The 17,498-nt window shown below is 39.7% G+C and overlaps 1 protein-coding gene across 2 annotated transcripts; it reads right to left on the reverse strand.

Moving 5' to 3' along the window:
* Nucleotides 1-726: 726 nt before the first annotated feature.
* LOC117468479 (upstream stimulatory factor 2) lies at nucleotides 727-15,057 on the reverse strand. Of its 2 annotated transcripts, XM_034112625.1 has the most exons (11): nucleotides 14,841-15,057; nucleotides 14,310-14,350; nucleotides 13,954-14,060; nucleotides 11,768-11,887; nucleotides 10,821-10,974; nucleotides 8,311-8,398; nucleotides 6,460-6,498; nucleotides 4,656-4,714; nucleotides 4,208-4,302; nucleotides 3,973-4,119; nucleotides 727-3,087 (listed from the first exon to the last, which is right to left on the reverse strand). In XM_034112625.1, the coding sequence occupies exons 1-11, from the start codon at nucleotides 14,873-14,875 to the stop codon at nucleotides 2,998-3,000; spliced, it is 975 nt and encodes a 324-aa protein (XP_033968516.1). In that variant the 5' UTR covers nucleotides 14,876-15,057; the 3' UTR covers nucleotides 727-2,997. The 2 variants fall into 2 exon arrangements, with proteins under 2 accessions (XP_033968516.1, XP_033968517.1); XM_034112626.1 differs by lacking the exons at nucleotides 13,954-14,060; nucleotides 14,310-14,350; nucleotides 14,841-15,057 and adding an exon at nucleotides 12,009-12,180.
* Between the last annotated feature and the right edge of the window lie 2,441 nt (nucleotides 15,058-17,498).

A 17,498-nucleotide genomic window follows, 5' to 3' on the forward strand; every position in this document is an offset into this window, starting at 1 on the left:
AAAAAGACAGGCTGTCTTAAAAATGTTTTTATCTGGAACTGTGAAACAGGCTTTCAGGCTGAGCATTTTTAAAGAATACCTATCTACCATATCAAAGAATATTAAGGATTTAAACAATGTTTTCAAGGTAAACAGCCTCAGATCTCTGCCATTTTAATTCATTAGGTTTCTGTATATAAACCCCATCAGTTTGAATCTGAATCCCTCAGAGACGATGGGTAGATTGAAATTAGTTTGATTAAAAGTATGGCGTAAATCTCAATAGGACACCATGAGGGAAACGTTAGATGTTTTAAGTCATTTCTGGGCTCTTTTTGAAGACTTTAAAAACCCATTTTCACACTGAGTCCTCCCTGAACCAACATTGCTTGGTAGAATTATTATATGATTGGTTATTTTTGAAAGATTTATTTGTAGTGTTTTCATCTGGGTTCTTTTCCATTGGGAATGGTGTTTTCACATAAACGCACCAATCAGGATTAAGCATGATTTTAATCAACATCTGATGAAAGCTGGTGGGTTGTTTGCTTGTGGAGCCGGTGCTGTTAATCAAATCTGTTCAAACCACACCTTCACAGTCTCAAAACCTAATGAACGACAACTTGGAATGTTTTTTCAACACAAACACATTTAAAATGTAAGGTGATAGAGAAATGCCTTAGATTTAAACGAAAATTTCAGGGGATTTACTATTCTACGCTTCAAAAAAATAAAGAAAACAAGACGTCAGATGTCATATGTTTATGTGTAAACGGGTGAAGACTACTGAACAATTTGTCTAAAACTAAGAGAGCATTTCAATGCCACAGTTCAGGATTCCAGTAAAGCCCATGACTCATTTCTCAATCATCCCTATTGTTACAAAACATCCTGCTGACTAACAGTTGCACAAACATATCATGAACCGAAAACCAACTTGACAGAAGTAATAAGTATTGACGTTTGCATAGTTCCAAGAACTTCAGAAGGACAATGAGACACAACCAGTCGATAAATGTTATTAGCTAGTGAAAGTTTTATTTTCCACCATTTTACTTAAAAAATGTCTTAAATCTAACCTGAGAACAGTGAGGCTGCGACAGAGAAAAACACTTTCTTTCTTTTGCCATTTCAAAAATAAATGAAAAGGGAAAAAAAAGAATTAGCCACAAGTGACCTTTCATTTGTGAACATCCATCTTCCAAAGCATTATTCATGTCTTCACATTCACATTCTCTGCTCTCACTGAGGTGTAAAAAATTATACCGCAAAACATCCATCATTCAACCATGGCTAGGAGCCTCGTTTGATAGATCAGACACTTGCACTATTCATATCAGGTTTGAATCTAACAGCAGAAGCAGAACAGCACTTCCAAAGCACAAGCTGTTAACTTGCATGAGATATTAAAACGTGATAGTCGGCCTGATTTCTCCAGCGGTCTGAGTGTTAGTTTTTCTCTGTTGGATCCGGAAATGTTGACACAAGGAGAAGCAATCGTGCTCTAATAAGTGGCTCTGAAGCTTGATATCTTTTTTTCCCCACTTTCACTCACATGGCCCAAAGCAGAACAGAGACATCATGTATATTCATTCTCAAAATCATCAACAATGTTAATATTGGCTCTTGCTGTTTCTACAACCAATTACTTATTGTTCGCCTGAGAGGGTGGAGAAATGTGAGATTGAGTTTCCCTCTTTCAAACTATTCCTTTATTTCGTGGAGAACAAGTTGTGCTCAGCTAAGAAGTGCAACACAGAATGTGTGTGTACTCCTTTTTCCATAGAGAGTCTTTGAGTGCTGCTCTCCAGGGTGTCTCCCCCCTTGTGCGTGGCGCTGCATTTGAAGTCTTGCAACACGAAAATAGACCAAACAGCTTGAAATGAAACATGTGGGGATTATTCTTACACCTAGTGAGACACCGGTAAATCACACTTTAACTAAAGATGGAAAAAAAAACTAGTTTCTATATATAGTTTGGCAAAAGTTGAAATTTGCACCGCATCCCACTCCAGTCTACAATCCAGCGTGCTGTGTTTGTTAATCGCCTACATTTCTATTTGTATTTCAATAGCATTTAAACAGTTGGAAATTGAAAAAGGGATTTTGTTGACTTTTGAGTCATTTCTCTTGTTAAGCAAATGCCCAACAATTCAAGTACACCACTTTTTTTTTTGTTCAAATCAAGCTCCAAGATAGCACACACTTCATGGTCATTATTATGACAAAGGACCAGCGGGAATTTAATGAGTTATTGATTGTTTTCTCCCAGAGATAATCTGCTCTAACATTCTTTAACATCTGTATTAAAACATGACAAGTCCTATTTACATAAATCAGCCCAGAAGCAGAGGCCAGCACAGCTCCGTGTTTGTCTTTGGGTCTAGGTAAACTGTGTGTATTACATTACTTCTGCCTGTAGAATCACAATGTTTTGCATTCTTTGATGTTTTCTCACTTAAAATTCAATCTGCTTCTCTCGTGTGCACGAGCTTCACTGTAACTGGTCTCCGACGAGGCTTCTGTCAGCAAGCGGACTAATAAATTAAAGCAGCTAAAACAAAATATTAATACAGAACTAAAATAAAAAAAACGAATAAAAGCATGAACTAAGTCAAAATCAATAGTTTGGGGTAAAATACACTGACAGGGAGCTAAATTAAAATGTACATGACTAACAGCATAGTCCACGAGTGACGCTACATAAATACAAATGAAGGGAGGAGTTCAGCAGAGGTTGTCTCTCATAGCGTGTGCTAGCAAAGCACTCTGGTGGTGGTGAGTGGAGCACATTTCGACCGAGTTGTAACGGGTGGTTATCTCAATAGGAATGAAACCGTCTAGTACAGCCACCAAAGGCCGGTGAAGGGTTCGCAGCCTGGGAAAGATGCATTCACTAGAAAAAGTGATTCTTCACAAGTCCTTTTTGTTTTTTCCTCCATCATCTCGCCTTCTTTTTCATCATGTCGACTGTTTGTCTGAGTGGTGGTGCCCCTCCTTGTTCTTTTTGTCTCTGCTTCACTGCGGTGGCGTCTCTCCAACCATCTCGATGCCGTGCTGCTGGAGTTGCGCTCGGAGCAAAGCATTCTCATTCTTCAGCTCTTCAATCTTAAGAACAAAGAACAGAACAAAAAGTCTCATTATCAACACTTTCATCTCTGTGACAGCTTAATTTCGCTGTAAGTTTACAGACTAAACTTTTGTTCGTTTGAAGACATTTGACTGTGCTGCCTGTGTGTAATGTACAGACAGGGCTATTCAATCCCCAGGATTAAAGAGTGGTATGTGCAGCTCCCCTTTTCAAAAGACACCTCTGTCCACCACCAACTGGATTATCAAATCTTGAGGTATGTCATCTTCGCTACATTTCCCTTGGGTGCATCCCAATTCTCTGCCTCCCTACTGAGCGACTGAGGAAAGAATATTGAGCTTTGTGCATCAGAATACGAATATATTGCCAAGAGCCTCGCAGGCCTGGGATTCAACGGGGAGATGTGGCAGCCTCAGAGCTGCAAGACTTCACAACACTTTGGAGCGCATTAGCATGCGGTTAGCTCTCACGCAACCGCTGTGAATACTATTCCCACAGACTCTCAAAGCGCTGATTTCAGGTAACACATCTCATTATATAGGCGCAAACTCTTTTGATCCCTTTTAGGTCGGGCTGTGATGATCAGCTGAAAGTCCCAGGGGGCTTTTTTTGGAGAAATGAGGATGCATATATAAAGCAAGGTGGATTTGAAGTTCCTGAGACTTAAGTGAATGGATGCTGCAATGCACGTCCAAAGCAAACTAATCAATTCAACGCAGTGGCAATCTTCACAGACACATATGCAGCCCACAATGGCGGCCTTATTATTATTTATCTACTACACCCGACCACCTCAAAGGAATATTTTGACATTCATAGACCTTCTTTTCCCATTATTGAAGTCCTGGAAACTGGGCTTGATGCAAATATTTGTAGGCAAGAGCATAGATGGATATTAATACCTGCTGCCTGCACAAGTCATTGTCCACTTGTATCCTGTCCACTTCCTTCACACTCTCCTGCAGTCGCTGGTTGCTTTGCCTCAGGTCTCGGATGTAGTCACAGGCTTTGGACAGGATGCCCCCTTTGCTCTGTGAGGACAGAGATGACTTAATGCCAAGTAAAAAAAAGATATTAAAATCACAAATAATCATTTAAAAGGTTGGCATGTGCGAAGAGTGAAGTAACAGTGCTTACTGCTCCAGTCTTGGCGCTGTCCATGTTGCAGTCCGGGATGATCTTGGAAAGCGTGACAATCCAGTTGTTGATCTTGTCTCTTCGCCGCCTTTCAACTGTGAAGTAAAGGTGAAAAATATTAAATATAATATGAATGTCAGCAGCATTTCCTGATTTATAGTTATTTAAGTTTGAGAGATCAGAGGCGATTTTGTTTGAACGAACCAGGCTTTAATTTCCTAGATCTTGTCATTTCAGTAGCGGCACTATCGGGGCCAAATACGGCCTGGCTTTGACAGCTCAACAGCACCCTCTAGTGGCCGGTCCGTAAACACATGTTGTCATCTATTCTTAATGGAATATTTTGACAGGGCTTGGTAATTTTCTTTCAACAAAAGAAGGGTCCATTTAAGCACCACACTGCACTGTCTGTGAAATGAAAAGCCACAATCAAAAGCTAATTACCCACCTTCATTATGTTGCGCTCTTCTCCTTTCATCTCTGGGTGTTCGCGGTCCATCCATTTTCCTGCAGACAGAAAGGAAATAAAACACTTTTCACACACACTACAATATCTTCCATCTCTGGCTACCCTACAATCAGGAACAAATCCAATCCAATCCCCAAAATTCACTTAATCCTGTGCCTATTGAAAACTATTATTCACTGTTATCTTTCAATTCCAGCCTTTTGTAATCACAGCCCTTGTCACTAAAAGTGTGCTATTTAAAAGAAGCTGGAGATTCTGAAGTTGAGTATTGCCTTTGGTAGAAATACTAAAAGATGCGCAGCCATATGAAGCAGAAAATGTCACCCGTGTGCTGCCGATGGCCTGAAGCTGGGCTGCTTTGACTGCAAAACTGAGACACAGACAGCCTTCTTATTGTTGGTGGCTGTCCTTTTCCTAGGTGTGGCCCCGATGGAGCTTTCTGCTTTATTGTGCTGGGAAATTACAACATTGTAAAAAAAATAGATGCCGTCTATTGGAGTCTGGGCTCACGGCTAATGACACAAATGTCTCTTGACTGTGTCCTCCCTGAGGCATTCAGTTAATCAAGTCCCTGAGACGTGACAGGGACCACCACCACAGCACAGACAGGCCCACACAGTAACATAATCACAGGTCAATTAATAGTTCAATTACATTCAAAATAAAAAAAACATGTAAGAGCGAGAGAGAGAAGAGAGAAAATCTTGAATTTGTTCTAAGTCTTATAAATGCATGTTCCCTGTATGTCCCTATATGACACATCTTTATTCTACAGCAGGGAATGTGACCCATCAACACATCTCCTCGGCTGATATCTCTGTTTGAGATAGTCAGCCAAACCAAACTGCAGTCTCTCTTGTATCTCAATGCATCTTAATGGGATTTCAGCTGTATAATGGAGTCAGTCCAACAGTACTCTTAAGCACAGTGTGAAAAAAGTGTGAAGGACTGTGTGAATAACTAAATATACAGGCTCAGAGAAACGTACGCCTGGTCTGAGTGCTCCTGAGAATGATTGTTGCGGGAGGAATCAGGAAAATGAGCAGTACACAAGCCGCTGCTGAGGTGCTTGATCCATATAATTTGAAGCAAGCAAGTAGACTAGGGAGTTCATTTGTGTAGTTTTATATTGATCCTCGATAAAGAAATGCAATTGGCACTCCTTCTGCCCTCCCCTATATTACATCGAGCCAGGGCCCAGTTAAGATTACGTCGAGATACAAGTGACTACAGCGTGTGCTTTATATTCTCTAAATGGATGATATTGACAAAGATGAGCCTTTGTGACCATAAACTGCTTCTTTACAAAGAGTTATGTAGAAGAGACAAGGTGAAATTGACATCACGTGGCTTCTATTGTCCCAGTTTTCCTGTCACATCAACACATAATACAGCTTTTATGAGCACATAGGAACAAAATAACTCTAATTCTGTATCTAACTTATTCAAAACTAGGCTACAGAAGAACTATAACACTTTGAAAATGATACTAAAATAAAAGTGCCGTTTGTTTCCAGATACAGAACAACGACCTAATTTGTTAAGTCCTAATGGAGACACACATTTGCCACAAGCACAACTAACAACAGGAAAAAAGATATGTTAAATCTGTGTCTCGCACTTCAAGAGCAGGAAGAGTCACCGGGGACTTAAGGGAAGGGAGAGGGGGGGAAGGGAAGGGAGAAGTGTGTGTGCTTCTTCTCTCTTCTTGTGAACTAATTTGATTGGATCATTTGCTGTAGAAAAAAAAAAACAAGAGAGAGAAATGTGGAACTGTCCTCACCAGTTTAAACCTTCCTGCTGCAGCAGCTCGTTCTCATCTCTGCGGCAGATAGGGTTGGAAATGTTCATTCATTTTACTCACATGTCAACCATAATGTCACTGTTCATTAGTTTACACCTAAATATAACTCTTCAGGCTTGTGTCAAAAAAGAGAAGTCATAAATTATTCATGTGGGGAGGAATTAAATAGAAACAAACATATTGCAGATAGACATTGTGAGATGAAATAAATAGTTCACTTTGTATTTCAACACATGGCAATGCAGACGTGCGCCGCAACAAAGCTTGTTCTTTACTCTTGACTGGAAAGCAGTCTGTTGTACGCTGTGAATATCAAACAACATCAAACGCCAGAGAGCTGCTGCCAAATTTAAGGCGGATCTACAACGCTATTTAATGCAGCCCACAACAAAGGAGCCTAAATCTTTGAGGAATCTTAATGTCCATGGAAATCACAGAAGCAGTCATCACCCGTGATGTCAAACCATATTGTTTCACTCAAAATACCAAACGATAGATAATAGGCAGAGAAAGTAATAGTCTGGTGTCTGTCTCCTATGGTTTTATCCTAATCCAACTGGTAGCCCCTCCCTATAGGTGCTATAGCTTAATAACTATAATGCAGTTTCACATGTTAACGGTTAATATAAGCCTGGTGAGAAATGGAGGATCATTGACTAAGATCAGTGCTAACTCAATTCAACAATGGGTCTTGTGTTCATTTCGGGTGACCAAAGTAGCAAATGACTGTGCTTTGGCAAGAGAAGATTGCAATCCTCATAACTGTACCACATGTGACAATGATCTGAAAATTAAGCTTCAGTAAATATCTGTATAAGGCAAGAACAAGGTGGGTATCATGCAATTAAAGTGAGAACTTGGTTTGTGTTTGCCCACGTGAGCCTGCTGATTATCTTAATAACAGCAATCAGCAGCATGCAGCTAACAGTTGGAGATAGTCTGAGATGGATCCCTTCTGATGTATGATTATAATAATGCATGTGGAGATTTGTAGGATTCGACATCATAAAGAGATTTGTGAAAAATAGATAAGCCAAAATCAAGGTTCACATCAAACTCAGGAGAGAGATGATAGACTCACTAATACAACAACTATGTGTTGCCCAGGGACACAACGACATGCTGACTGCAGTGGGGTTTGAACCTGTGACCCCCTGATCCGAACACCTACGGACAACCCACTACGCCACACGCCTCGTAGTAGCATTTAATGTTGCATAAAGTTAGCCTTGGGGTTGATCAAATAGGTGTGCACGTTGTTTTGTGGTCATATGTCTTTATAACATCCGATCATCGATGGACCTGATCGATTTTAAACCAATAGGCAGTCCATATAAACCAGTGTTGGTTCCCTTTCTCTCTTTGTACACCTCTGCACAGTTCCCAGCAGTTTAACTCCCTCCACTTCCCAGGCCTGCATTAGCATTTACATTTATGTGAATTCAGCATGCTTTTTCTTTTCAATTTATGTGTTAAAGTCTGTGTCAAGTTTATGTGAATTTGTTCTAGCCGTTCACAAAGTCAAACGCTTGGTATTCTTCCAATACATGCTTTGAAAGCATGACAACATGTCATAACTTAAATTAAATGTAATTAATAGCTGTGAAAAGCCCCGTGGAAGAAACATTAAAAAGCAATTTGTCCCACTGTTAAACGCCAACCACCTTTCAAGCAAGTCACAAATGGCCCCTTTTGAATGGAACATATGAATTCTCTTTTTACAACAGCTGACCAGCAGTGAGCTTTTTTTAAAGAAACAGCAGGATATCTAACTGCTATATCAATGCTGTCTCATGTTCCCAGACAGCAACTGATAGAGCTGATACTCACGCAGGGTAGGACTGTGTGCGGGGGGCGATGGTTCGCTGCGTCCCTGTCTGAATGACATCAGGGGGGGTCATCATCACATAAAACTGACCTGTGGAGACATGGCAGGCATCGGTTAGCAGTGAGAAAAACAGACAAAGGGGCATAAAAGAATCAATCTTGTGGCTATAATGAAATATCTCACAACAAATAACAGAAATGAAATTATCACAGCCCAAATCCTTGTGGACAAATGTAAAAAAACACTTACAAGAAATAAACAACTCTGCTTGAAACCCTCTCATGTACAATTATCCCGTAGTGAAACCATCATATTCCCAGTCCCCAAAGACATTCACAAAAATGAATGTCCCATCAAACAAAACCATCCCCAGTAAACCAAATAACAGGGCTTGCATTTCTTAGGCACATTTTGAATACTAATGAACAGGTTGAAAATATAATCCCAACAGCATTTAGGGTTCAGCCTGTAGTTTATTCCTTTTCCCAAAAACGAAATTATGATGAAGGATATCTGTGTCGAATTAGCAGCTCGTTTGCATTTTTTCTTTCAGCTTTGGTCTTCAATTTCAGATGTTTGGATTCATAATGACATGGAATCAGTGAGTTTTAACAGAATTGATCCTTTTAAGAAATATCGTTTTTTTTAGGGTGAAAAATGATGGTGGTTGCGAAAGGACAACACTACGATGCTCTGGAGAAATGTCGAGCACTCCACCCCTGAATCAAATCCTGTCAGATTGTGGTTTACTTCCAGAACTTCATGCACTATCCCTCGGCTCATAGGAGATGGAGGCTTGTAAACCACTCTCCACCTTCACCCTACAGTATGTTATGCCTCAGGCTCACAGAAAAGTCATACAGCTGCCCACTTCCTCCTGCAAGGCCCTGGGTTTAGCCGTGACCCACAGCAAATCAACCTCATGGTCTTCTTCCCTTTCTGTGGCATCACAAGGCAACCACTCAAAACACAGAAAAAACTAAACAAAGCAGCAAACTCTTTTTGGTTTTGTGCCGCTGCATTTTGAGTGTGTCATAAAAGCCCTAATTGAGTTGTACCAATTCACACAGCTAAATGGCTTTAAGGGCGTCAAGAGTTCTCTGAACGTGCTTCATGTGATGCAATTGCAACACAGTGAAATGCGCACTTGGCTAGAAACAGACATGGAGTGTGGAAGTGCTGCATTTGCCCTAAAAGTGCCTTAGTGTCAGTGAAGGGTGAAATGCATAAGAAACTTGGTAAAGAGAAGCTCATCAAGAAATCAAAGATTCAAAGAAGGCTCTTTCTCAGAAGAAAAACAATGACAGGGACGCTGACCCGTGACTCTGAACTGTGTACATTTGTATGAAAATTCTCAAAATCATCACATCTTTCTGTCACAGTGAGCTTTTCCTTTGACCTTCAAAATCTAATCATTTCATTCTTTAGTCCAAAGTGGAAGTTTGTGACAAATTTGAAGAAATTCCCTCAAAACAATACTGAGGTATCTCATTCTCTAGAATAGGATGGGTGGACGTATGAATGCACATACAGGCACCCCCGATATCATAATGACATGGTTTTTGTGATATGTGACAGTAAATTGAACATCTATGGCTTCTGTTGTTGGGACAAAACAAGCATGTTTTTTTACAAGCAAACATTTTTCTTATAAAAAGGAATAGCTGAAAAACAACCTAAGATAAGACTGGGTTAGAATTGGGTCTGAAGATGCAGGTACAGGCCTTGTTTATGAGTCCGTTTCATGCCTATGCAGACCTCTAGTCTGGGCCAACAGTGCGGCATAGAGCAGAGACACCAGCAGAAACACCAGCAGAAACACAAGGTGATTAATTTCACATTCCTCCCATAAACACTGTCTGGGCAACAGTTTGCCAGAACAAGCAGATGTTGGTTGTGTATGACAGAGGGCTGCATCCTGCTCTACAGTTCCACCATCTACTCACCACCCTCACTCACAGTCCACCAGCCGCGTCAGGACCACCATGAAAACGCAAGGACACTTAGTAGAGCCAGATGAAGACACGCGGCATTAAAGAGGAAGAGCAGCGGTGCGTGTGGACATGTGACATGAAGCACACAGTAAATATGATCAGTGTAACTAACCTCGTTTCAGCCTCCGATAATATTTGTCATTTGCAAACTATTATAGGAAGCATAATTTTTGCATGGAAATAACGTTTCTGCTTTGTAACTGGGCAAGGAATTTATATTTTTAAACTGAGCAAAAAATGTAGCTGGGTGTGTGTGATAGAACGTCCTTCATTGTGTGAACAGAATTGTAATACACTGTCGAAGGTATTATCTACCTGTACCACACATCATATCTTAAGTATTCAACAAAAATAAAAAATATTTAAATCTTTTTAGGGTGTTTTTTTTCTCTCATGAACCAAAGCTGTGGGGGTTGTTGATTCATTTACGACTACAAGAAAAAACTGGCTCTTGTTCTCTCATTTTCCGTGACACTGTTCTAAGCTTCGACCTGAATTAAGTGTGAGAGCTGACTCACCCCCCGCCTGTGTGAGTGTGGGGTCTGCGGCGGCCTGCACAGACACGGTCCCGTCGCTCACCGCAGTTGCGGGGAAGTAAGCGAAGCGCGTCTCCCCTCCCACTGCCTCTCCTGCCGGGCTTCCTCCATTACTGAAAGGGTTTTGGATCACAGCCTGTGACAGATAGGAGACAAACAGAGGAGAGGCTTGAACAAGTTGCAAAGGAGCAGTCACAGCAGGTGAACACACATCTCAGTCTCTGTCAGGCTCAATAACAGTGTCACCTCTAGACCCCCCATGCAAGACACAAAGCAGTTAGACAGCTGGAATGAGGGGAGAAAAAGGAGGAACCGTGATCTTGTTAGCAGAGATAACAGCAAGGTGGACAGAGCCATCAGTGTACGGCAAATCAAAACAAAAAACAAATCTGTTCTTGCAAGGAAAATGTTCTGTTTCTGATCAAAAACATGTTCCAAACGTAGCTTTGAACATTGCCTTCTTCTGAAACAATTCTTAGGTGTCTTTTCTTATCTCTGTGCAAAGCTCTGTGTTGGGGAAATGTCTTGCTCAGTCATGCTGCACTCTTTATACTGCTTTTCTAGCTTTCTGTGCACAGAGGAATTACCTACACCAGTGGCTTAAATCAAAACCAAGGATTATGTCAACCAGTACAGTGGTTTGTCTCTTTCACCCGTTTTCAATAGTGTTTGTACAAATTAGGTTTCACAGAATTGACAACATCAGGATACTTGTCCAGAGACAATACTTGTTAGCAGGATGAATTCATTGTTGGTTTTCATTTCCTTAGGCAGACTGTTGGAATACTAAAAGCTGAATTATTACCAGCCTTATCTCGAAGGACTGTGGAATTACTTAAAAGCATGCAGTTAATCTTTAAAAATAGCCCGTATTACCAGCGGGTTTTCTTCGATAAAAAAGAAAGAAAAGAGTACAAAGATTTTTGTACCTGAGCCACAGCCTGGGGAGCCCCAGAAAAGGCGGCTGTGGAGACGACACTCACTGCTCCCCCCCCATCATCTCTCCCATCGAGGTGCTGGTCAGTCACCTGAACAACGCGGTACGTCACCTGCAAGAGTAGAGAGAGAAACACGTGTCAAACTTGAAAATTAGAGAAGGACAAACTATACAAAAAGTCCATTTCCCACCCTCCCTTTGACAGGCGTACTGTGCCTGAATCAATACCTCACCTGATTTGTAGATTTGTTTAGCATATCTAATGCTACAGTTCCCCGGAGCCTAGTATTAGACACAGTGGTCCAAATCGCAGTTGTGCATTGATCTTACTTCAGGCACATTCTGAAACATAAGCATATTGTTTTCCCTCTCAATTTGCTTATGCATCAGAATGTGCCTGATTCAATTTTGAAAACAAGTCAGAAAATGAGCTTGTTTGTCCCAGGAATCCGTATTTGAATCCTTCTATCATGTGACTCTCCTCCTGACTGACACGTGACAGCGGCCCCATGCCAATCCCTGACCAGACTGGAATCACATGATCTCTCACACTAGCCTTGTTTACGCAAAATTAGCCACATGGATCGCTGACTTTATTCCCTCCAGTGTTAATCATCACAATAAACCAACTCGGATATCACACATTTGGTTTTTCCGAACGTATTTATCCGCTCTTTTAACTATCCCACAGTCAATCTGAGACCACTGATGCGATGCGTGCCACATTAGTGGACGAAAAGGAGACACTCTTGACAAAGGTCACCAGTCAATCATGGGACTAGGGAAGAAAACCACACATTCATACATTCAAGCCATTTAGAGCCTGTTATCCTGACTTGTATTTCAAAAAGGGACACACGATCACATAACAAGAACATGCAACCTTACAAAGGAAAGACTACTCGTGAGAGAAACCCAGGCTTTTCTCACAGTGAGGTGGCTACGCTAATAACACAACACTTATTGTGACAAATCTAAATATCAAAAAGTGGGGGGAAATTAATTTTGAGTACTTACTTAGATGTATACTTTCAATTTACGTGTAATTCTACTAAACATTACTTACTAGTTACTTGACATATTTATATTATTAACCCAAAATATAAATCAACATATACATTTCCATATGTTTTTTATAGGTAAAGCTACCCTGCAGTTTATAAAGTAGTTAGTATTAGGTTAATATTACCAGTTGCAACATCAGTGATTGTTATTCATATCTCAATATTGTATGAATCTTGTAATATGAGACTACATATCATCTTAGCTTTTGGACATCAAAATACACAATAGGGCTTGAGTGTTGTCTTTTCCTGTGATTAAAAGTCTGCATTCCAGTTAAGTCGGTGTACTGTTCTATCATTTGCCTTTACCCACTTAGTCATTATGTCCAGTCCACATTACTGATGATTGTCTTTCCAAAAATGCCGTTAATGTTTAGTAGATGCACAAAAAGTGTACTGTTCAATATGGTCGCAATATTGATTGAGGTATTTGGTAAAAACATATTTTTATATTGCTTTTCTCCATATCGCCTAACCCTCTTAACATATTATTGCATCACTAATAATACTCCAGTCATATAACATTCATAATTCCCAAATGGGCTATTCTGCACAAGTCATATTTTTACTTTTGGTACTTATTTTGATTGCCTAGACTTTTGAACCTTAGCTTTCAGGACTTTTACTTGTAACAGAATATGTTTACATTGCAGTATTGCAACTCCTACTTAGGTTCCACTACTGCATTCATTTCATTTGTATTTGTTCCGTTCATGGTATGCACAACTTAATGTATAATAATTGTTTACAAAACATGTCTCTATTAACACACTATTGACCGAAAAGGAGCAGGGAGAAGAAACTAATCTTATGTTACCTGCCCCATAAATGGAAATAGATGGTCTGTCCTTCATATTTTCTTATTCACACAGTATCATAGGATAATAAGAGAAACACGAAAAACTTACTACAAAAACTACTTAGTTCCCACTTGCCAGTTAACGGAAAGAAACAAAACAAAAAACAACAACACCGAAACATCACATGTACAAATAAAAAGTGCAACACCCTCATCTGGGTCCTACTGGAGAAGGACTATCTTGGTTTTTCTGACATTGGGAGGAGGAAAAAACAATCACAATCACTGACATAATAGCCTCCATTATTTGCTTACCTGTCCACCCTCTGTGCGGAACTGATATTGTATGTTGTGGTCACCAAATGCTGCAGCCTGCTGAACGCTGGCTATAGTAACAGCTGTGTGCTCTTCTCCTGTTCCGTCTAAAGGGTGAAAGAGGACAGAAAAAGACAGTTAGAACAGAAGAGGAGGAAAACGAATAAAGACAGCTAACAAACCCTGAGATAAACTGCACAAAACAATACATATACCAAAGCATGCTGCAACTTACATGCATGCTACACACCTTTATTTTAATCAGATAAACCAAGTTAAAAACAATCCGTTATAAAGTCTCACAGCCCAGCAGGTGCCAGATGTTGTGAATGACAGCTTAGTAAATAGGTTCTTACCTTCAGAAGTCTGGACAACCTCTTCTTCTTGTTTTTCTTGGCTGCAAACCACATAAACAAAAACACTGAGTGTTAACGTAACAAGCTAACGATGTGTTTATCCTGCAAAAATATATAAATATAATTACTGACCCTCAACTTTGCCTTAACTTGTGCAAGACGCCAAACAACCAACAGCAAAATCGCAATGTAAAACACAACATTTCTACTGTCTTCAGTTGACCTACAGTTGCTAATTTGTTTATGTTTAAATACTTAGCTTAAGCTAACATAGCTATTGCACCGTTGTATGCTAAGTTAACCATGATCATGTTTTTTTACATTGGTCTTTATGTTACAACTTGTCAGCTATGCAGATGGCAACGTTTTTCCCTTCTCTTTCTAACTTAACCGCCTTCCTCAGATTTAATTTAATTTGACAACCGTTTTATGTTTAGTTCAGGCCTTGGTAAGCGTCGTAAACTAGCTATCCGAAATAGCATGTTGTAGCTAGCTTGTCCCAGTTAGCCATTTTGGCCGACTCTCGGTTACCTTGCGCTGTCCAGACTCTGTTCAAGCATATCCATCAGGGTTAGAATAAAAAGTGATATTCGGTGTCACAGATGGAGATGGAAGTGCTGATCACGGGAACAAACACTCGGGTCATGTGAGAGAGAAGCCCAGGACACGTGAGGAACGGCTCGGTGTCGGAGGTAAAATGGAGGCCACTGCTGCTGCCGCTGGGTGACCCGAGCTGACTCTAGCGCAGCAGCCGTTAACAAAACCGTTTCTGCACACTGTCAGTGGTGGAAAGTAACTAAATAGCCTACATATACTCGAGTACTGTACTTTATTTAAGTATTCATTAATTTATTCCACTCATGGCGATTATTACAAAACAAAACATGTAGGCTACACTTTACGCAGATATTTTTTCAATCTGTCCTTTATTTAAAAAAAAAAATATGCAAATAAAAATCGATGGTCTTTCAGTCACAGCTGCTTACAAATACTTACAGTAACATGAAACCAAAATCACAATCAAAAGTCAACACAACCATAGGCGTAATTTGCGCTGGGGACGCTAGGCACAGATTAATTTTTAATATGCAGCCCAAAATGTTCTATAGTTGGGGACTCTCAAACCCACGTCTGTGATCAGGAAATGGACTGACTGCCTTAACCTCTGAGCAATGCATGGGCAGACTGGATTGATTTGAAATGACTGTATTTCATTAAGCTGGCAAGGACACAAAATCTGTCAAAACATGAAAACTCACAAAGATGATAAAGGAAATGAATACATAGCCTACAAAGTCCTATTTGTGTGTTTCTTAAAGAAGCAATTAGAAATCTTTGTCCCCATTTACAAAAAATTGTATTTACATTGTTCATGCAGGTGCTCGAGGTTCAACACCCAGAGGGACATATTTTGTCTTCTGCTATGCTGATGTTAAATCTGGAGAAATTGTCGGCACCACTTTTTCTAACAAAGTTACGCCCATGAACACATCAGAAAAACAGGTTACCTGACATCTTCATACAGTCTAATTAGTCTTTCTTTTCACATTTTCTAAAACCTAAAGATGTTCATACAGCCCTTTAAATCATACTTTTTAATATTTACTTGCACTATATTTTTCTGTTTTTCTGTATTATTGTGTTGCACTGTTGGAGAAGCCTGTGAGCGGGGCGGTTCTAGGGGGGGCCAGGGGGGGCCATTGCCCCCCTGTGGCCCCCCTGAAAATTAAAATTAAAAAAAATTAAAATAGGTTTATGATTAAACGATTTGTTGGCTGACGGAATAGGCGGAACTAACGATATTTGTAATTCTAGTCGGACCCATTAGAGAGAGCACACCTTTATCTATTTCATATAGTTGTAAAAAATAAAGTAAGAAATCATTCCAATGTGTACTAAAGGACAGTAAAAAAAAAAAAAACAGTTTAAAAGGGGAGTGATTAGTAAAATATGCATAAATATGCATAAATAATGCTAACTAACTATAGGTAAGATAAGAATAATCAAGTTTAAATGATTTGTTATTGGTTGTGATCATATTCTAAAGATGTTTGGATAATTGAAAAGTATACAGCTCCCTTTCATATGAGTGTTGAGAGCTGTTTCCATAAATTCATGTTGTGCTCAAAGTGCACCAGATTGATGCATTTAACAACATTTAAAATAAATCTTCCCGGTGGTGCATGCCCCCGGACCCCTCTAGCGGAGGTGAGGTCCACCCCCAAAAAAAGCAGGTTCAAATAATTAAATAGCTTACATTTTCTTTTAGTAAACACTGAAAACGGGTCCCACAGACCCAAACAGCACACAAAGGTTAAAGGTAACCATATAATAATGTGCTAAATATATACATTGCAAAAAACAAAAAAAGAGGAGTTAAAGTAGCTCACGACTTGTTTTATTTTTTTAAAGTAGCTCTCATCCTAAAAAAGGTTGGAGACCCCTGCATTAGAGCGTAACAACTGTAACTAAGTATCTGAAATACATATGTGTAATTAAACAAATACCAATAACTGTATTGCATTGTTTTCTTATGCGCAATTACTTCATACTGTCTTTGTCTTTTTCGTCCTGCATTTATTGTGCCCCCCTCAGAAAATAACTGGCCCCAGCCTGGCCCCCCCAGTCAAATTGGTCTAGAACCGCCACTGCTGTGAACTAAGATTCTCATCGACATAACTACTCTGTAGCTATGTTCGTATGACAAATAAAGAACCTTGAACTATGATAATGAATTCCACGGTTTAACGACTCTAAATACACATTCTGCTTTAACGTACACTTAACACCATTTTGAGAGACATTTGAGGGACTTGTACTGACTTCTACTCCACTCTATTTTGAAAGGAAATGTTGGACTTTTTACATTTATTATTGCTCCAACAATGAAACATACTGTACTTAGGCCATAATAATATACAAAATAACTAGTGTAATAAAAGAGTGCTACAGACATAATGGTAGAGGTAAAATGCAGTATAATAAATATTGTAATAATAATAATAATGTGTTATGAATCACCATTTACTGATCTGAGAGTATACACATGTTAACCAGTATATTTAAAGGTCTCCTATTATACTATTTTGAGGCATATATTATGGGTCTCAGATATATAAAAATATATAAAAGCATGTCGATGATGTGTTTTGCAAAAAATTCCAAACAGATCATGCATTTTAGACATCC

This window comes from Trematomus bernacchii, unplaced genomic scaffold (genome assembly GCF_902827165.1).
Source record: "Trematomus bernacchii unplaced genomic scaffold, fTreBer1.1, whole genome shotgun sequence".
Classification (NCBI taxonomy): Eukaryota; Metazoa; Chordata; class Actinopteri; order Perciformes; family Nototheniidae; genus Trematomus; species Trematomus bernacchii.

Coding starts and splice junctions, on each gene's coding strand:
- LOC117468479 (XM_034112625.1), bottom strand. CDS start 14,875: ATGGATATGCTTGAACAGAGTCTGGACAGCGCAAG. Junction 11,888..13,953: donor TCCGCACAGAGGGTGGACAG/GTAAGCAAATAA, acceptor CTACTCTTGCAG/GTGACGTACCGCGTTGTTCA. Junction 8,399..10,820: donor CACACTCACACAGGCGGGGG/GTGAGTCAGCTC, acceptor ATGTCTCCACAG/GTCAGTTTTATGTGATGATG.